The 22657-nt window shown below is 36.2% G+C and overlaps 2 protein-coding genes and 1 long non-coding RNA gene across 3 annotated transcripts; all 3 read left to right on the forward strand.

Moving 5' to 3' along the window:
* The first annotated feature begins 1880 nt into the window (after positions 1-1880).
* On the forward strand, positions 1881-2573 carry LOC125198074 (lectin-like). The gene has a single exon (XM_048096523.2). The coding sequence runs from the start codon at positions 1881-1883 to the stop codon at positions 2571-2573; it is 693 nt and encodes a 230-aa protein (XP_047952480.2).
* Positions 2574-3566: 993 nt separating this feature from the next.
* Positions 3567-4658, forward strand: LOC125198072 (uncharacterized). Its single transcript, XR_007172343.2, has 3 exons — positions 3567-3616; positions 3727-3802; positions 4234-4658. It is a non-coding gene; the product is annotated as an uncharacterized LOC125198072 (long non-coding RNA).
* Positions 4659-21371: 16713 nt separating this feature from the next.
* Positions 21372-22061, forward strand: LOC148933957 (bark agglutinin I polypeptide B-like). Its single transcript, XM_089062111.1, has one exon. The coding sequence runs from the start codon at positions 21372-21374 to the stop codon at positions 22059-22061; it is 690 nt and encodes a 229-aa protein (XP_088918237.1).
* The last annotated feature ends 596 nt before the right edge of the window (positions 22062-22657 follow it).

Below are 22657 nucleotides of genomic sequence, written 5' to 3' on the forward strand. Positions count from 1 at the left end.
CTTACTTTACTCTCTCTTCATTAACTCACAAAACAACTCTGCATAAAATCTCGTGCCGATTCCCAAATGTTTCATTTTAAGTGGGACGGAGGGAGTATTAAGTTGGTAGGACTCCGTTTTTACAATATTCGAGGGAAGAATATATAGTGAAAAACTCAAAAAAATAACCTATATGAAATTATGCTAGCTCAATGCCTTAATATATTAAATTACGAAAATAAAAGTAAACTAAGCAAGAAATTCACCTACATAATGACCGTATTTAGTTCGACTATCTTTTTATGATCCCGGAAAGAATAGTAAAAAATTTGAAAATTAAAACGGATATAATCACGCTCGCCACTCTAATTTAATCAAATTACAGAATAAAACATAACCAAGGACACAAGATATGAACCCTAGATTCCGTAATTGTCTTGCCATGAAGATTGAAGAAGTTCTTCAATGTCTTGCACTTTTCCTGATCTTATGCATCATAAATTTTATACATTATGGTTAATTTATTGCAGAAGTATTAAATGTTGAAATTCATATTTATATTTACTAGGCTAGCCTTTTTCCAGAATCAAACTAAAATAAACCCTTTAATAGTCATTGTTAAGTTGATGTAACTCTCTTTGATGAGAGTTCTTGATAAAACAAAGCGAGGACAATATTACCTAGAGTATTATTTTGAATTAATGATCGATCCTTATGATCCAACCACACTTCTAAATTCTATCATTCATATGACTCAAACTAGGGTCTAGGGATTTGCTTTTTTTTTTTTTTTCTTGGAATTAATTATTTTTCGATGATTATGATATAAAAGAGAGGATAATGTTTATCTTTGGTTTGACTAAGATAAAAAAAAAGATGAGATGATGATAAATGCAACATCATGAATTGTGACGAGGCATGGTGACGTCTAAACCTTTTAATATAATGACGTAATATCTCTAATTGTATGATTATCTCAGTTATGTAATTTAATCCATTTAGTTTCCTACAAATTAAATATGATATCTCACATGTACTGATAAGAACTTGCAACCGACATATTCTTATAATTGTGTATAAACAATAAACAAATAGTATCAAATTATTGCCTCCTTATCAACATTATAATTACATTTTTGTTAATCCTTAAAATAAAAAATAGTTTGTGGAGAATTGTAAAAATCTCAAAAAACAACCTATATGAAATTATGCTAGCTCAATGCCTTAATATAATAAATTACGAAAATAAAATTAAACTAACCAATACCAACTTCTTGGTAGTTATGAAGGTGTATTATCCATCTTGTGGCCAACAAGAAACAAGTAAGAGTACAGTAAACTTTTTGATATTTAAGATAAAACATAACTAAGATCTTGATACCTAAGACACAAAACCTAGAGAGTAATGACGTTCTTCAATGTCTTGCACTACTGATCTACTTATCCAAGTCGTTCATGGCTGATCACTCGTCGAATAGTTGTATTCCTTCGAACCCTGGCGTTGTGGAATCCAAGATCAACATCGATTTCATGCATATGGTTCGTATTTGTAACATTTTTTCACAGTTCAGTGGAACGTCAAAGAATATTTGTTAATTACTCAAGGCGATCGTACGCACAAAGAGTGGAGAGAGAATTGTACTTAACCTAGCTTGATGATAATAAGTAATGATATGACAAATAAAATAGTATGATGGATTACGTAGTAGCTAGATAGTATTACAAAGTTTTACATGTAACAACTCTAGAACTTAAATTTATTCTAACAACCAATTGAGTGGAATAAAATTAAATAAATGATGTTTTAATTAGCTAGCTGTGATGTTATAAATAGAAGAGATGAAGGGTTGCATGGTGCATCAAAAGCAAAAGCAAAAGCAAAAGAAAAATAAATAGGAGTGATGGCGCCGAAATCCACCAAGTTCGACCTAGACTTCTATGAAACGCAAGGCAAAAAGGATATAATATTCCACGGCGACGCCCACTTCCCGAAGGAGACAGCAGTCCTCCGCTTGACGAAAACTGACGATCACGATATTCCGCTGCAGAATAGCAGCGGGAGAGTGGTGTACTCGAAACCGGTTGCATTCAGTCATGCAGCCGAGTTCGACACCACAATAAAATTCAACATCACACCAGGTACGAATAGCTCATACCACGCGGACGGGCTTGTCTTCTTCATAGTCCCCCACGGCCATGCCTACCCCAAGGAGCCTCACGGAGGCAACCTCGGAATCTTCGAGAAGTGGGGAAAAACCTCACACGTCTTTGCTGCCGGATTCGACATCTACCCTAGGAACCCGGGTTACATAACCCTCGGGATCTATATCCAGTCAAGGGAGGAACCGGTGGAGTCCGTCCAGGTTCCCGCCTCGTTTATCGGAAAGGACTTGACTCTTAGCATCTCCTACGACTCATCCACCCATGTTATCAGCATCTCCGCCACTGACGACAATGAGACTTATCCGGTCAGCTGTGAGCATGACTTGAGCCACCTACTTCCTCCCTCAGTTGTAGTCGGCCTCGCCTCCTCCACCGGTGATTATGTCGCTCTTCACGACGTTAATTCCTGGTCTTTCACCTCTACCGCCTAGATTCTCCATCTTGCTCAATGTCCACTTCCAGTGTTGTGTTGTTTTGTGTTGTGTTGTGCTATGCTGTGTGCCATCAAAATAAGGACTAGTGATCGAGCATGTATCATTTTAATTTCTGTACGTGTGTGTGTGTGTTTCCTATATATATCAATCTATAATATATCAATCTATTATGTACTACTATGTGTTTCCTATATATATCAATCTATTATATGTGTACTACTGTGTGTTTCTAGCTCTCTTTTCACATTTCTATTCCTAACTCCATTTTCACTAATCCACATCTTATATTTCCTCCTACCCTTTAATTTGTCACAACACTCATCATCAAACTATATACTCCATCATCTTCACAACACACCCTCAATCCACCTAAACTATCATCCTATCAAAATTACAACTCATAAATAGTAGTACTATTTACAGACTTTATGAAAAATTCCTACTTAAAAACCTTTAATTTCAACAAAATTATCAATATTTCATTGTTGGCAAAAAGTATCAACTAGTGGATACGAGCACTCTTTTTTGTTCTTACTATGCCATAAATTTGATGAGACAGACATTTCTGATCTCTGCCCTTCTTTCTTAAAAAACCGCGCTATATCTCTATCCTAGTTCCACAAGGCTGCTCCATCCACTTTTTCTTCGACTGTCTTCGTCTCAACTGTTTTAAGGGGAACTAACTGTAGCGTCAACTAAGCTATTCTAACAAGCAAACCTCCTCTCACGATTATGTTGCAAGTTAATAAATTATCATTTAATGTGTCAGTCAAACATGAAGCATTATCCAACACTTAGAATAGAAGCGAAGTAATGAACAAAACGAATATTAAATCGTCGTTACTTGGTGAGACATAATTTCATCATGGTATACATAATTTCATCAAATCCAAAGGGTATACATAATTTCATCATATAACTTTAAGTACTTGGTGAGACTTTTCTTTCTTTCTACCGAAGTTTGTTTAACATCAATATCATTGTTATAGCGGGCTCCTCTTTGCTAAAAGATGTTCATCATGGTATTCCAAGCAGTGGAGGTAAAATTTTAGGAACCTTACATTTGCTCGTTGCGTTTCTTTCCATCGCTTGATTATAATTTGCTCTGCCTTCTTGGTGCTGACGTGCCCTAATCACAATGAACTTGCAGTATCTGGTGGCCATGTCTCTTTATCCAGGGTTCCTATGAATATTATCATTACCTTCAAGATGGATTTGATGATTCGGTAACACATCTTCACGCTTGTTACTATTTTTTGCTTATTATTGCTGTTTGAATGGGGTATTCATTAATAAGGATTATTTAGACACCATAAAATATTGAACAGGGAACAATTTAGCCCTTATTTCAAATCTATGGTTTGTGCAGATTCTTGAACTATTGAAATTGGGGCAAATGAGGTTGTTAGTGACTGTTAATTATGTTTCCTTTTACCTATAAAATGGAATTATTTAATATATGCTCTATCTACAGTTCATTGTAAGGCAACTATGTTCTTTAACTATAAGTGCTCCAAACGACTAACCCGTTGAAGGTGAAACTATGGCCTCTATATGATTTTGGTCACTTTCAAATGGATTCGTTGAGTCATCTCGGATTATTATTCTGCTTAATTAATATATTCATTTTAATTAGCAATAGTAATTAACATGGCAGGGCTGGGGTTGTGCTTACCGCTCTCTGCAAACAATTGTTTCATGGTTCAAGCAACAACACTATACTTCCATTGATGTCCCCTCACATAGTTACTTTCGCATGGTACTCTTTAGCTCATATACAGTGCTCATATGGTAACACTCATGTTCTTTGGCTCAACTTGGATAATTGGTGTATACTTCATACACACTCCAAGTTGTTTGTATTTTCCTACGAAAGCTCTCTTATTGCAGAATTAGTTTTGCGAGATGGGAAAAGGTTCAAGTGGTACTAAGGTGTAGCAATGGATATTCAACAAGCCATTAACTGCCCAGTGAGAAGATAGATTGATGAAACATAGGATTGAGTATTTATTGGATAAGATGGTCAAGCAAGCTCATAATTAATCAGTCCATCAAAGTAAATGGTGAATTAGCTTAGATTAATTTATCTATTCATCCCAATATTCAAAGTAAATACCCCCTAACTGATTTCCAACATGCTACGCTTGCACCTTTTCCCGGCTCGAAAACCCTGTTCTGCAGCAAGTTACTACTCACTAAGGGTTTTTTTGGTTATATATTTCTTTATTCCTATGAATAGAAACCATCTACAAACGTTTCATAGAGGAAAAGAGCAGGATTGTATGAAACCATCTACTATGTGTTTCCTATATATATCAATCTATTATATGTGTACTACTGTGTGTTTCTAGCTCTCTTTTCACATTTCTATTCCTAACTCCATTTTCACTAATCCACATCTTATATTTCCTCCTACCTTTTAATTTGTCACAACACTCATCATCAAACTATATACTCCATCATCTTCACAACACACCCTCAATCCACCTAAACTATCATCCTATCAAAATTACAACTCATAAATAGTAGTACTATTTACAGACTTTATGAAAAATTCCTACTTAAAAACCTTTAATTTGAACAAAATTATCAATATTTCATTGTTGGCAAAAAGTATCAACTAGTGGATACGGGCACTCTTTTTTGTTCTTACTGTGCCATAAATTTGATGAGACCCCTTCTTTCTTAAAAAACCGCGCTATATCTCTATCCTAGTTCCACAAGGCTGCTCCATCCACTTTTTCTTCGACTGTCTTCGTCTCAACTGTTTTAAGGGGAACTAACTGTAGCATCAACTAAGCTATTCTAACAAGCAAACCTCCTCTCACGATTATGTTGCAAGTTAATAAATTATCATTTAATGTGTCAGTCAAACATGAAGCATTATCCAACACTTAGAATAGAAGCGAAGTAATGAACAAAACGAATATTAAATCGCCGTTACTAACACAATCCTAGAATTCTATGAATTCTGTTACACATAATGGAATAATTTGAACCCATGGTTTGTAGGGAAAACTTAGAAAACATAAGAACTATAACGATAAAATCCAAAGGTTGAACTTTTTTAGTCTTGATCTTCTCTTTAATCCACTCTTCAAACAACTTAAGCAATGATAAACAGTGGAAGGAACTCTCAAATATTATGCTCTGGAAAATGTGTAGCAAAAGGTTCCTTTGATGAAGCTTGAGGGGTATTTATAGCCTCCAACTCATGTGCAATAATAATATGGCAAATCTTCAGCATGATAAGTCTTGGAGAGAAAATAAGAAAATTATATTCGCCACGTTTTTCTAGCGGACCGCTGCACTTTGTTCAGCGGCGGCTGGCAAGCATTCCGTAGCTCTTGTCTCTCAATCAGCGGTCGTTGCGCATCTCCAATGGTCGATGGGCGTGTTGTTCTTCTCAGCTCTATTTTCTGAAGCGGGCCGCTACAGGGGTAGGGGTCTCCGGCAAGACTGCAGCGGACCGATGGCTGGCTCATAAACTCAAGATTTCCATCTTCGAGTTTTTATTGTATTTTAAGGCTCTATTTTTCACATTTCTTACAAAACACGTCAAAATAGATAAAATATGCAAATAATAGACATGTAATGCAACTTTTACACTTAAAACGAACCAAATAATTGCCTTAAAAGAGTGCAAAATCCGAGCGTATCATATTCATAGGTTTAACAAACTAATATCGTTTAAAAGATATCGAGAAGAAGATGTGGTCCGCACGCACGTGCTCGGTAAGGATGCATTACCTAACAATTTATAGTTTCCATTGAATATTTAGCTTGCTAGCCGGTACTTCTTGTGCTGATACAAACAACAATCTCTTAACCTTCCGTATTTACAATTAAAGCAACTTTCGACAATGGTCATGTGTTTTTAGTAAGGAAAATAGAGAGGATTAAAAATCAGTATATGGATATCGTGCATGTAGTCAGTAAAGGAGCCATGATCTTGACGAAGGGGGCCCAAACTATTGTTATCAGTTGTCTAGTATTTTTGGGATAATCGCTGCCGGAAGTAGCCGCATCATTAGCAGCAGGGGCTGCGAGAGACAAATAATTATAGGATGAGTAATAGAAACTAGATTTATATGCAGAGAAAAAGATGGGTAATAAGACAGGTGGGGAGTGATCAATTGCTAACTCATCATTTAATTGCTAACTGCAACTAATTTAAGGCCATAGGATTTTAGAAAACGTGTGGTCTACAATTTGCCACGTGTAATTTTCGTTTTTATTAATAAAATCAAAAAAGATAAGAAAAAAACGCCAAATTAGGGTTTTAGATGAAAATGTCAATATAGTGTTTCGGAAATATCAACACAATGCTTTGAGAATGTCAACACGATGCTTTAAGAATGTTAACCCATTGCTTATATTGACATTCTACATGTATTATATTGACATATTTTATATAATATGTTGACATTTCTGCTTTACGAAAAAATTGAAAATATTTCGAATTTTTTTTCAAATTTTGACGTCGGAACATATGCATATATGATATCGTTGGAATCCTAATAAAATTATCTTTAATTTGATATATGTTATATGAATTTAAAGTTTTGGGATTTCTTTTAAAAGTTAGTTATAACTAAACATGTAGTTAATTTACATTAATACCCCTATTGATATTTTATGGAATTAATCTTATGGCTTTATTGACGTTTTTTGTTGATCGTATTGATATTTCTTGGTTGATGATCTAGGCCCTTAATTTGAATATCTAATGGCTATTATTTAGTTGTACTTAGCAAATAGGTATTGAGTTAGCAATATAACATTCCCCTAAGACAGGTATACATAGTTAGAGGATGAGCAATATAAACATGAGATACAAAAGGTAACATAATCGACATAGGAAAAAAAATGAACGAATAGATTTATTAGAATATAGAGTGAAGATGAATTATGTTTAAAAAATTTTACAACCAAATATTTATGTATCGATTCTTTCCCGAGTCGCATCAAGAGAGTGGAACTCCATAGGACTATATAGAATTTTGATAAATTGAGGATTCCATTTAATTAGAGAAATACCATTGGGCTATAACATACTCCCTCTGTCCCATTAGAAATGAAACGTTTTCCTTTTTAGGTTGTCCCAATGAAATGAAACGTTTCCTAAAATAGAAACAACACTCTCTCTACTTTTTCATCTCTCTTACTCTACTCTCTCTTCATTAACTCACAAAAACACCGCTGCATAAAATCCTGTGCCGGAAAACAAATGTTGCATATTTATTGGGACGGAAGGAGTATTGTTTTCTCATCATGATTCCCTCTTTCATCGATGAAAACCTTAGCATTCAAAATAAGGTTTTGCTTCTCTTTCTCGTTGCCAAGTTTTGAATTTCTCTTGGAAGAGTAAGGAGGTGGTGCTCATAAGGGATTATGTTATGCTCAAACAAGGAGTTGGAAAGCGAACGAAATTGTCACAACAAACCATTGTTTGAAGGTTAGGGTTTTTTGAAAATTGTGGAGACACGGCCAAGATAATTAATTTATTTCTTCGTCAATATAAAAGACACGACCAAGATAATATAAACTAAAGGTGATCAATATAAAGCAGGGCACATAAGAAGTCCTACTGGCTTAGGGGTCGCTGCTCGTGATGGCTGATCTTCGGTAAGGCTTGGGCTGGTCGTGTGTTCATGTTGAGGCTCGGCTATGTCCAGGCCGTTTTTGGTTTGCAGTGGGCTTTCATATCAGATAGATATAACTCCTTGTAATCCCTCTCTCAACAACGTTAGAGGATGGCAAATGCTACAAAATGTCAACAGATGGCTTACATTCAATTTGTCAACTGTGTACACCCGAGAATCGAGCTATGCAATGCTACTATGACGTAGAGAACTAGAGAGAAGAGAGAATGCTTTTTGTTGGTGTATTCTCCACTTCAAGATCAAGCCTATTTATAGGCTAGAGAAAGCACTTGAAAGGCCTTGCAATCAAAATTATCTCTTAATGCATTTGGGGGTTACCTAAGATGAAAGGCCATAGGTCTTGGCCACCTCAAAAGTTATCTCTTAATACATTTTTCACATGTTTTTTCCACAATCCCCCACATTGGTTAGAGCACTGCAAGCTCAACCAACACAAGACGTGTATGCATGCATGTAGACTCTTTGCTCAATCCTCGAGAAACAATATTGCATTTGGAATGGTAGCTTGGGGCTTTGAACTTTCCATAGTCAATATTATCGGGCATACCGGCGGCCTGGTGGACTGATGCCTTGAACCATTCCTCCTTGGTGTATACCGAGACAATAATATTGACACAATACTATTTACAAACTCATCAGTTCTCACGTTTGTGTCCTTTATTGGCCATGGAACACCACTTTGGATTCATAAGTGATTCACATGTTGAAGCGGCCCACACTTCTTCACTTACATAGGTGATTCTTTTCCAGGTATCCTGCAATACCCACCTCCTCGAGGCTTCTAAGAATCATTAAAAGTCAAAACTTAGTCTCTTACCACATGCAGGTTACAATACTCAATGCTTTCAAAAGAATGGGCGAAGATAAAATATCTTCCGAGTGTTACAACTAGAGTCATATAGCTTTGTTTTCCCATTGAACCAAGCCCATGGGATCTCCAATCGTATAGTTGGGTTACCACTATAATCATCTTTTAAAATGTGGTTTTCAGTCCCATTCCTTTTAGCAATTTATGCATTTGATCACGGTTTAAACTTTTGGTTAACGGATCCGCTAAGTTATCCACTGACCTTACATAGTCAACTGCGATAACACCACTTGTGATCAACTGCCTCACAGTATTATGTCGCCGACGAATGTGTCAAGACTTACCATTGTATAAGCCACTATGTGCTCTCCCTATAGCCGCTTGGCTATCACAGTGTATCACTACTGTCGGCACTAACTTCTTCAAACATGGAATATCTTCTAAGAAGTTTCTAAGCCACTCGACTTCTTCCCCTGCTTTGTCTAAAGCGATAAACTCAGATTCCATGGTGGATCTAGCTATACATGTATATTTCGTTGACTTCCACGAAACAGCTCCACCCCCCACGGTGAACACATACCCACTCGTCGAGAACGAGTCTTTTGAATCAGAGATCCAATTTGCATCACAGTGCCCTTCAAGTACTTGGGGATATCTTGTGTATTGCAGCTCAAAGTTAAGAGTATATTTCATGTATCTCAAAACCCGTATCTCAAAACCCTACGCAGAGCTTTCCAATGTTCCTTGCTTGGGTTGCTCGCATATCGGCTCAGCTTATTCACCGTACACGCAAGATCTGATCGGGTGCAGTTTGTGATAAACATCAAACACCCTATGATCCTTGCGTATTCTTCTTGAACAGGCTCTCCCGTGTGCTTACTCAAATGCACATTGGGTTCCAATGGAGTCTTAGCTGGCTCACAGTCAAAGGAGTGAAACTTTTTAAGCACTTTCTCAATGTAATGAGATTGTGACAGTGCAATTCCCTCATGATTCCTTTTAATCTTGATTCCGAGAATCACATTAGCTAGACCCATGTCTTTCATGTCGAAATTTCTATTCAACATATTTTTGGTCTCCTTGATAATGGCACTATTGCTGCACATAATCAACATATCATCCACATAAAGACACACAATAACGAACCCATTATTTGTGTTCTTAATGTAAACACACTTATCACACTCGTTGATAGTGAACCCATTTGACAACATCACATTGTCAAACTTCAAGTGCCATTGCAAAGACGCTTGTTTTAGTCCATATAGAGACCTCACTAGTTTGCATACCTTCCTCTCTTGGCCAGGTACTACAAACCCTTCAGGTTGCTCCATATAAATTTCTTCATCTAATTCACCATTCAGAAATGCAGTTTTCACATCCATTTGGTGAATTTCAAGATTGTGCAAAGCAGCAATTGCAAGAAGCACCCGAATGGAAGTGATTCTTGTAACGGGTGAATACGTGTCGAAGAAGTCATATCCTTCTTGCTGCTTAAAGCCTTTCACAACTAGGCGAGCTTTGTACTTTTCAATAGTACCATCAGTTTTATATTTCCTTCTCAGGATCGACTTGCACCCTAAGGTTTTACATTCTTCTGGCAAATCTACTAACATCCACGTGTTATTTCTCATAATTGATTCAATTTCACTATTGATCGCTTCTTGCCAGAATGGCGCATCTGGGGCAGACAATGCTTCTGCCAACGACTTTGGTTCGTCATCCAACATAAAAGTTATGAAGTCGGGACCAAATGTCTTAGCAACTTTAACTCTTTTACCACGTCTTGGTTCTACATTCTTTCACTAGAACGATCCTCCTGCCTCTTGCAAGGGTAAACATTCTCAAAGAATATAGCATTCCTGGACTCAATCATTGTTCCTTCAGCCACGCCAGGCACAGCTGACTTATGGACTAGGAAACGATAGGCACTACTATTAAGTGCATGGCCAATAAAGATGCAATCAATTGTTTTAGGGCCTATTGCAACTTGCTTCGGAGGTGGCACTTCTACCTTCGCTAAGCACCCCCACACTTTGAGGTATGAGTACGAAGGTTTCTTGCCTTTCCACAACTCATATGGAGTCACATCCCTACTTTTTAGTGGAATCTTATTCAGGATATAATTTGCCGTTAACACAGCCTCCCCCCACATGTTCTGGGGTAAACCTGAATTAATCAACAGAGCATTCATCAATCTCTTTCAGTGTTCGATTTTTGCGTTGAGCAACACCATTCAATTGAGGAGAATATGGAGCTGTGGTTTGGTGAATTGTACCACTCGCATGACATAATTCTGCAAACGACGCCACATATTCATCACCTCTATCACTTCGAACACACTTAATTCGACAATTAAGTTGATTTTCGGCTTCTTTTTTGAAGTCTTTAAACGCTTCAATTGCCTCATCTTTCCTCCTTAATAAGTAAAGGTAACAATACCTTGTGCAATCATCTATAAATGTGATGAAATAATTTTTACTACCTCTTGTTTGCACAAATTTCAAATCACATACGTCTGTATGGATCAACTCAAGAGGTATTGTGCTCCGCTCTACCGAATGGAACGGCAGCTTGGCCATTTTGGCTTCAACACACACTTCACATCTTTCTTGTGAGTTAAACTTATCAACTTTTAGTAAATTAAGATTTACTAATCTTTTTATAGCATTTAGATTTACATGTCCCAATCTATTATGCCATAAATCAGAGCTCTCAAGCAAATAAGAGGATGTGTCATCTTCCTTATTGCATATTCCTTTTCCACAGTGAATAACATTTAGCTGAAAAAGCCCATTCACTAGGTGGCCTTCACCTATGAATTTTCCATTCTTGGTCAATATAACCTTTTCACACTCAAATTCTAGTGAAATCCATGATTTACTAGAAGTGAGCCTAACACCAAATTATTTCGGATGTCTGGGACATGCAGCACATCCTTAAGGATAAGAACCTTTCCAGATCCTAGTTTATGGAACACATTACCCACACCAACTACCTCAGAAGAGGCTTGGTTTCCCATGTGTACTTTTCTACCTCCAACATATTTGTAAGTAGAAAAAATGCTTCTCTCGGAGCACACATGACATGTGGCACCCGTATCAACAAATCATTCATTTGGATTATTACCATGGTCCACGTCGGAGACCATTGCGACCACCTCGTGATCTTTGTTGTTTATAACAACACGTTCAAATAATTTGCAAAATATTGTCTCCATCAATAAGTACACAATTATATTGAACCATATGTGCATTGGTATATTCAACACCACATGCATCCCAATTATTACTACCAAGTCTAAATTGGTCTTGCTTGTCAAATGACAAACGATAAACACAATTCTGAAGAAAATAGATCTCAAGGAATTAACCACTTCATTGCGCATCGACATTGCGACTGTTCGTTTCTTCATTCCAGCTTTGGAGCTCATGTTTCCTCCAACTTCAATTGGTATAATCCGGTGTCTTAGAAGAGTACAATAATTTGTCTTGCGATTGTTAGAAATAAAGGGATAAAATTCCCAAGCCGTTACAGGCGGTACTCTAACTATTACAATCGAATAAAGATAATAACAATAAGTGGAATGAAAATTACAACGGAAATAATAAAACAAACCGAACTATAAGTCGAGTCGAGGGAAGCCCTCTTTCCGCAAGACAAATTACGCCCCGGCTAGTGCTCACGGAATGGCGTATTGTCCCCAAAGATAAAACGACTTCCTCCTAGCGTGTAGAAGCACCTCAAACCCGCTAGGCACCGGCGAACTTGATGAAGTTCCGAGAATCGAGCTATGCAATGGTACTATGATGTAGAAAACTAGAGAGAAGAGAGAATGCTTTTTGTTGGTGTATTCTCCACTCCAAGATCAAGCCTATTTATAGGCTAGAGAAAGCACTTGAAAGGCCTTGTGAAAGTGCAGGTTTTCTCTCGGTCAACGTATGTATCCAACTGATCAGGATGAGATTCCCGACCTAGCTGAGCCGTTGGCACGATGACCGGAACCTGGTATCAAACAATTATTCCTCAACCCACTTCTACTGATTAGTATAATGGAGGTAAGGGTCGAATCCCACAAGGATGGACACGTTCGGATACTGTGGTGACATTCCTGGGTGTTTTTGGTTAGCTACCACGGTTGGGTTGAGATTTTACCTAGGCGAGAAATAAAGGTGGTACTTTACTGACTAGTAGGCGTGAAAATAACAGGCATGTGGTTGTGTTCGTGAAAATAGGGGACAAAGTGTCTCAGAGGTATACGAAAAGTAGACAGTTACTAAAAGGGGAAATTTAGATAACAAGGTATATCTGGTGGCTGGTTGGCTTTCTGACAGGTCTGGAAGGTACAACTGAAAAAGTGGGGGACAAAAGCAAAAGTAACTTAAAAAGTAAAAGTGGTCCAAGGCTAAAGTTGATTTTGACGTTTTCTTCTTCACCAAGCATTAACATAAATCATATGAACACAAATTCCATGACTAAACTCAGATTCATAATTTCAAACTCAAGATCCATTGATTAAAATGCTTAACTTAAGATGAACAGCTGAAATTGCAGACTACTTCTACTGACTAACATGCAAGGTGGTGATCACGAACATGAAACTCATGCACGAAAACTCAAACTAAGACATAACTACAAATTTCGATTAACAACTACAGATCTAGCCTACTCGAAAGAAAATACATGCACGCACTTAGAAATTAAAGGCGATAACTAAATCTAACTTTCCTAGGCAGAATGAAGCAAACTCAAACCAAAGAGACATTTGGAATAGTATTTTCATAACTTAAACGTTTGGATCTTCACTAAGTACTTCAAAAGGCAACAAAGATAAATGTTTGCAACAGATCCAACGAAGTAAGCAGGTAAAAATTAAACTAGAAAGCAAATAATGATTGTTTTGCCACTCCGGGCGGTGATACTGCTATACTACTACGACAAACTGGCTGGAACGGTAGATTGATGACTTCTCCGGCAGACTCTTGGACGTCAAGTGACCATAGCTGTGGCGAGGAATGAGAGATTGGACAATGCTGAAGGACTGATCTTCTAGAGAGAATTCTACTAAGTGTGTGTGAGAATCGAGAGGTTGCGAACTCCGAACCGAACTCTTTTTCTCTCTCCAAGTGGCTTCTTTTATAGGGAGGCTTGCCCTTGCTTTTAGGGTTGAATTACTTCACGATTTGACTTTTCTGCCCTTGTTAATGATCAACCCAGCTATCCTTCTTCTCCATCTCGAGCCTTTTCTCTGGCATGCATCCTGGTCAGTATTGCACCCTTCTAGCGCTCTTTTCACTTGCGTCACCTGAATCGTCTCCTACTGACTTGGATCCCTTAATCCGACTTGAGCAACTGTTTTGCAGATAGTACATGCATTTCACGACATACTGACCAGTAACCAAGGCTTAGAATACGACTTATCACCTTGCAATCAAAATTATCTCTTAATGCATTTGGGGGTTACCTAAGATGAAAGGCTATAGATCTTGGCCACCTCAAAGGTCTCCCACATTTTTCACATATTTTTTCCACATTTTATCTTTCCCCAAAATCCGCTTTTGTTATGAATGTTATGGCTAGAGCCTAGAAGAATTCAAAGTTCTTCATCATGACGTAAGGGAGGCAAAGGAAAGGATAGAGAAGAGAATAGAAGACGAGATATAGATAAATCTTTTCTGAGTTTATAATGATAAACTAAGCAAGAAATTCAGAAGGACTGTATTAATTTAGTTAGACTAATTAAATGTTTCTAATATAAATGTCAACGGATGGCTCACATTCCATATTTCAACTGTTTACACCCTTGAACAATAATATTTATATAGATCTATTCAATATCTTTAAAGTTTTGAGAATTGCTGGAAGAATACTCAATTCAATCGCACATAGTTATATTCTTAAACAAATTCTAACAACCTTATTAATTATCTATTCGATGATTATGATATACGAAAAGATAACACTACTGTTTATCTATGATTTGACAAAGATAAAAAGAAAAGAGATGATAATAAATGCAACATCATGTATTGTGACGTGGTATGGTGATGTCTAAACCTTTTAATATAATGACGTAATATATATATACTACTGGGTCATATTTTAATGATTATAGCACCCTAATATAAAATCAAGACCAAATCTCCCCCTTAGATTTTAAAATGAGTTAATGAGATTAAATCTTACGAATCTCAATAAATAGTAGACAAAATATCAACAAAAGGTAATATCGTCATTATGTTATCATGTGATAATTTTCGTGAATATTTTTTTATATCAACATAGTGTATTACAAATATCAACAATATGACATAAGAATATCAAAATTAGTATAAGAAAATATTAACACATATTTATTGATATTTTTACATGGTTTTATTGAGATTTTTTGATGTGTTTGTTGATAAAAATCTGGTTATCAACATTTACGAAAACTAAAATAAAAAATATCAAATTTCATCATCTGAAAGTCGTCGGAACATATGCAATTGAGATCTCGTTGGTATCCCTATAAAATTATCTTTAATTTGATATATTTTTTGCAAAAAAATAATTTAAATCGAGAGAGTTACGTAAATTTAAAGTTTTAGGATGATTTTAATGAGAGATAATTGACATTAATACCCTCTAATTTTATTTATTAATTTTCTTAATTAAAAATATAATCCATGTGACATTATTTCAACCACTAGATCTTCTAATCTAATGACTAAGATTTAGTCTTAGTTTGGGATTGCTAATTAGTTAGCAATTGATCACTCCACTATATATATTAGCATAGTTTATCTCTAATTGTATAACTTTCAGTTATGTAATTTAATTATTTAGTTTCCTACAAATTAAAAATGATATCTCCCATGTACTGGTAAAAATTTTCAACCGACATATTCTTGTAATTGCGTATAAATTATTCTCTCTTTATCAACATTAATGTGAACATTTTTTAATCCTTAAAAAAATTGTTTGTGGAGATTTTTTAGTTTTCTAACCATTTTGAAATTGTAATTTAGTGAAGAGAGGTGCATTTTTAGATAAGGCAGCAACCACAGTAAATGTGGACTGAAATTAATTATCTGTGACATTTTGGAAGAATATTCGGGCTTTGTTAGGAAAAATTAAGCAAAGGCACATGGTTTTTTTTTTTGGGCTGCTTGTATTTATTATAGCTTCTTAAGACGCTTTCTAGTTTTTAAAGACTTTAATTGACACACCTAATTACCAGACATTCATTGAGTTTCTATATAATACTATATTCAATATAGCGCAATATTCGTTTGTATTAATTAAATTGAAAAAGATAAATTTTTTTATCGAATTAGGTGTTTGGGTGAAAATATCAATATAGACAGTGTTTTGAAAATATCAACATATTGCTTATGTCAACATATTGCTTTAAGAATGACATTCTATATGTATTATATTGACATATTTTACATAATATATTGACATTTGTTGCTATACAAAAAAAATAAAATTTTTGAATTTTTTTTTAAATTTTGATATCAGAACATATACAAGTGAGTTGTTAGAATCCTTATGAAATTATCTTTAATTTGATATATGTTTTAGAATAATTTAAATTGAGGAAGTTATATGCGTTTTAAAGTTATGTGATATTTTTCAAAAGTTAGTTACAAGTTACAACTAATTTGTTGTAAATTGACCTTAATACTCTTATTGAAGTTTTTTTATTGATCGTATTGACATTTCGGGACTGGTGATCTAGGCACTTGATTTGAATATCTAAAGAATATTATTTAATTATAGTTAGTAATTAAGTATTGAGTTAGCAATATAACAGTTCTCCTTCATTATTTAAAGTATAGCATAATTTAGATGAATCCAATTAAATATAATACATAAATAATTTAATGGAGTCGTTTAATTACGTGATATATTTGTTTAAATAAAATAAATTAATTCGTCTATCTCAATGACCAGACATGTTTATAAACTTTTTAAATAGCAGTAATGGGTTAATAAACCAAATCATTTACATTGGGAGTAGTAGTTAGGAATAGATATGCTACAAATGTACGTAGGGCTTTGATTTGTTGGAGTCTTTTTCAACTTGTAACAACCAAATTTAAATAGATATTTTATTTTAACAACCATGTGAAAATCAATTAAATACTCAATGATTGAAAACCCAAAATTAAGTTTTAATCTTTAATATACTCGTAGTAAGACACTAGATACCATATATGTAGGGTAAGGGCATCCACAATGGGGCGGAATATACGACGTCCTAAGCCCCGCCCTATGCACCGCCACATCAGCATTTTATCCTCCGCCTCTTCCACCTGCAATGAGGTGGACTATAGCCCGCCCTAAGCCCCGCCCTAAGCATTTTACTTATTATTTGAATATTTAAACACTACAAAAATTCATTAATCATATTTTTTATGTTTGCAAATATATCAATTAGCAAGAATAAAAATATAAAAACACCACAAATTAAAGGCATATCCTATTGTCAGTATTTATTTTTTATATTTTATATTTTATGCTTGCAAATAAGGAAATCGTCCGAATTCATTATTGAATTTAAAGAGAAATTGAGATGGGGAAGAGAGTAAAGTGAAATGTGTGAAATGAAGTAAAAAAATTGGTGATATATATAGAAGAAAATATAAAAAAAAAGAAAAAAAAAAGAAAAATGTGTCCATAGTCCACCCTATAGTCCGTCCCCCCTGCAATGGGGCGGACTATAGACCGGACTGTGCAAAAATGTGTGCATAGTCCGCGGACGATGCATAGTCCGCGGACTAAGGAATGGGCTTAGGGCGGACGATGCATCGTCCGTCGCATCGTCCGCCCCATTGTGGATGCTCTAATGTTAAATTATACTCCCTCCGTCCCAAGATAAGTGACTTGTATTCCTTTTTGGGGTGTCCCACTATAAGTGATCTATTTCCATTTTTAGCAAAAAGGCATCTCTCTTACTTTATTCTCCACATACTTTATTCTCTTTTCTCTCCTCTATTTTTCCCTCTCTCATACTTTACTCTCCACTTTAACTTATTTAAATATCATTCCTTAAATCCCGTGCCCAAAAGAAGTAGGTCACTTATCTTGGGACGGAGGGAGTATGAAGTACTCCTTTATGGTAGAGGAATCGGTAGAATGGTGGATCTCGTAACCCAAAATTAAGTTTTAGTCTTTAATATACTCGTCGTAAGACACTAGATACCATATATGTAGGGTAATGTTAAATTATATGAAGTACTCCTTTATGGTAGAGGAATCGGTAGAATGGTGGATGTCGTAGTTTTTATATCTTCACGTTGAAGAGATCTTTTATAGTTCACAAATTGCTATAAAAATTTCGAGCAGCAGTCCACAAGCATGGAACTCTTCGTAAGGAGATGCACACGTCTAATTAAGATCTTAATTTGTACTCCTTCCGTCCCACAAAAGATATCACATTTGTGGGATGGCACGGGATTTTAGGAGGTTTTGTTTTGTGTGTTAGGTGGAAAGAGAAAATAGTAATATTTATATTAATGTGAGAGAGAACTTTTTCCAAAAAAGGAAATGTGACATCTTTGTGGGACAAACTAAAAAGGAAAGTGTGACATCTTTTGTGGGACGGAGGGTAATATGGGATTGTGATAGGGGTGGCAAAATGGGTAGCGGGTAATGGGTAATTCCTATTTCGACCCGATACCCGTTGGGTATCGGGACCCATTACTTGACGATAACGGGAAACATGGCAGGATCCGGTAATTTTTTTAGAGGTTTGCGGGTAGCGGGTATACCCGTTAATCCCGATAATACCCGATATTATTAATATTAGCCATGTGCTATACCCACTACCAGCGCATATACTTGTTAATCTAGTTAATACCCATAAAAAATTAGGATATATTGTGAATGACACGAGTTTTAATGTAGAATTGGTAAAGTAAAAGAGAAGGGAAAAAAGTAAGAGAAAAGTAGTGTTAGTGGAATGTGGCGTCCATATTATTAGTAAGAGATAAGGGAAAAAATAAAAAAAGTAAGAGAGAAGTTGTTGAAAACATTCTTTTTTTAGATGTGTTATATTTTTTATGGACAACCAAAAATGACAACTCTTTTATTTTTTGTGGACAGAGAGAGTATTAATTAGTATTAGTCATATACTATCTTTTAATACTTTATAGAATCTAAATGTTCTTTTAAACATTTTTATATTTTAATGAACATACAATTTGAAAACTCACTGGAACTACCTATAGATTTTATTCTCAATCTATTCAAAGCTTACCATCGAGATATTAATACAGTAAATTATTAGAGAACATTATCGGATGTTAGGGTTTTTCAAATTTTCTATTAGGGTTTCGGGTCGCGTACGAGATATCCGCCACGGGTATTGGGTAATCCCAATATGTTGGGGGCGGGTATTGGGACAACAAATTTGGCTAAAATCAGGTACGAGCACCCGATTTATCGGGTACGGATATCAGCGGGTAATCCGTTTCGCCACCCCTAGATTGTGAACTATGCATCTCCTCATATGAAGCCAAGATCGAATGGCATGATTAATTATTAGTATATGGTTAGGAATAGATATGCTATAAATGTACGTAGGGCTTTGATTTGTAATTGTCGCCTATATGAAGTTAATATTCTTCCATTGTGAATTAAGAAAATCCTTTACTTTGGTGAGTTATGTTCATATCAATGGTCTAATAAATGTCTTGTGTGGACAGATGTACCGTAGGAAATTATGAAAATGACAATTAATAAGATCAGATAGGATGACAAATAAAATTGGAGTCTTTTTCAACTTGTAACAACCAAGTTTAAATATATATTTCATTTTAACAAACCATGTGAAAATCAATTAAATACTCAATGATAGAAAACAAAAATTAAGTTTTAGTCTTTAATATACTCGTAGTAAGACACTAGATACCATATATATAGCGTAATGTTAAATTACATGAAGTACTCCTTTGTGGTAGAGGAATTGGTAGAATGGTGGATCTCGTGTTTTTATATCTTCATGTTGAAGAGAGTTTTGAATAAGCTCACCCCGCCTAAGAATAGGGAAAGACATGGGTTTAAGAGATGCAAAGAAAAATGGTGGAAAAAGTTAGTGGAATTAATATGGGTCCCACTTTTAGTGAACTGTAGGGTCCACTATAAAAAATGATAAAAAATGAAATGTGACAAATTCTATGAGACGAACGAAAATGGAAATATGTGACAAATTTTCAGGGACGAAGGGAGTGCTTTTTAGTGGTCATAGATATAGAAAATGAAGAATAAATGCGATAGGACCTCGACATACATGGCGAACACTTCACCCAATCTAACAGCCATGCGGTAGGACCTCGATAGTTCGACCAATCCGACCGAGAGGACTGCCGATGCAGAAGTCAAGAAAGTGCGTCCCAAACGGAAGACTACGAGGCGAAGCGAGATACAAAGACTTTAGTTCTTGATAGAGACCTTATCTTTGTATATATCTTTGTTTTGCTTTCTTTATTTTTGATTAGGTTAGGTTTATCAAATATTCTTTGATTCTTTCCCGAGCTATAAAGTCGAATCAATCAGGGTCAGGATTCTATAACTAATAGAATCCCATAGGAGTCGAATTCATTGCGAAAAAAAGAATATATTTTCACTCACTTTTCAATCAGATTGCTTAAAATCCACACCAAATCCAAATGGATCTTGAAATAGTGGTCTGAGGGAGTACGTTACAGTCTATACATGATTGAGCTTTTGTGAAATTACATATGCTTTTGAGTTGGACAATGAGTTGTTTGACTTATAATATCATTAGACTTCAACTCGATAAATAATACTCCTTCCGTCCTACCAAAGATGACCTACTTTCCTTTTTAGTTTTTAGTTTGTCTCAACCAAGATGACTCATCACTAAATGTAGATACACTTTTATCTCTACTTAATTCTCTCTCTTACTTTACTCTCTCCACTTAAAACATGTAGCATATATCAAGGAAGGATGTGTGGTTACTAATTATATGTGTGCCTTTTTTTTTGGAGATATGATCATCAATTACATGTTAGGTCATCCTTAACAATACAATCATACGTATTACCAAAATAAAATATGCTCAAGTCTCAATATACATGGATTTCTTAGTTCATACTGCATTTAAGAAATCCAAATTTCCAGTCACAAAACGCCACGTAGCAAAATTAAATGAACGGATGGCGACAAGATGATTTCATTTTCATTACTACTAATAATAAACATATGCAATCATGCATGCCCTAAACTAGTATAAATACAAGCCACCCTTGCTAGTTTCCAACCACACCAAAACACAAACATTGAAAAGCAAGAAACCCTAGATAGCCATGGCTCCCCAAACCACCCATTTCAGCTACGACTTCTACAAGCCCGACAAACCGACCGACCTAATCTACCAAGTCGACACCCACTACCCGAGCGAGACCCCCGTCCTCCGCCTCACCAAAACCAACGACCAGGACGTTCCACTGGAGTGGAGCACCGGGCGAGTCCTCTACTCCAAAACCGTCCCTTTCGGGCACGCAGCCGACTTCACCTCCACCGTCAAATTCATCATCAGACCCAACAGCACTTCCCCACAGGCTGACGGCCTCGCCTTCTTCATAGTCCCCAATGGCCACCACTTCCCCTCCCAAATTGGCGGCAACCTCGGCCTCTTTGAACCTCCCACCTCCAAATCACCGCACGTGTTCGCCATCGCCTTCGACACCTACTCTGACAACCCGGACTATGTCAACCTTGGAATCGACATCGAGTCCAGGAAACCCTCGGCTAAGGCGCAGGTCCCCATCAGCTTTGTTGGGAAGGAGCTCACTCTTAATGTCTCCTACGTCTCCGCCACCAAAGCAATCAGCGCCTCTGTCACTGATGGATCGCAGACTTTCCCTGTCACTTTCGCCTACGACTTGAGCCAGATTCTCCCTCCCAGCGTTCAAGTCGGGCTCGCCTCCTCCACCGGTGCTTACGTCTCAGTTCACGACGTCAACACCTGGGAATTCGATTCTACCATCCCGTGATGGCCCGCATTTCACTATCGCATCGTTTTGTTTTGCTCAAAGTCCATCTACGTCTAGTGTTTGTGTGTCTCTGTGTGTGAGAATAAGGACTAGTGTTGAGCTTTCTCTTCTATATTTCTCAATGTATGTGTGTCATATGTTCCTATCTTGATGGGAGTAATGAAATAGTACTATTTTCTTTGAGGCATTTTATCAAACACCGGAGCAAAACATGGTTCTAAGCTACCACTATCACTTGACAATTGACATGTTTCTTTGTCAACTAATTATTGCTTACAATTATATGGCATGTTTCGACGATCAAGAAAGCTATAGTATGTAGGAGTATTAATTAAATTGAGTCAACGTCGATTTCAAAACATAGAAGGTATATACACGATGGGGTTCCTTGAAAAATCTCAAATATACCATACGTGTTGAAATTAATTTTCTGTGACAGTTTGGAATAATAATATTCAGTCTTTGTTAGGAAAAATTAAGGCACATGGTTTCTTTTTTTGTGGGGCTGCTTGTATTTATTATATTCATAGCTTCTCAAGACGCTTTATAGTTTTTAAAGACTTTAATGGACTCACCTAATTACCAGTCATTCATTG

The sequence above is a fragment of the Salvia hispanica genome, chromosome 1 (genome assembly GCF_029641045.1).
Source record: "Salvia hispanica isolate PSC_SH4W2 chromosome 1, Shi_PSC_v1, whole genome shotgun sequence".
Lineage (NCBI taxonomy): Eukaryota > Viridiplantae > Streptophyta > Magnoliopsida > Lamiales > Lamiaceae > Salvia > Salvia hispanica.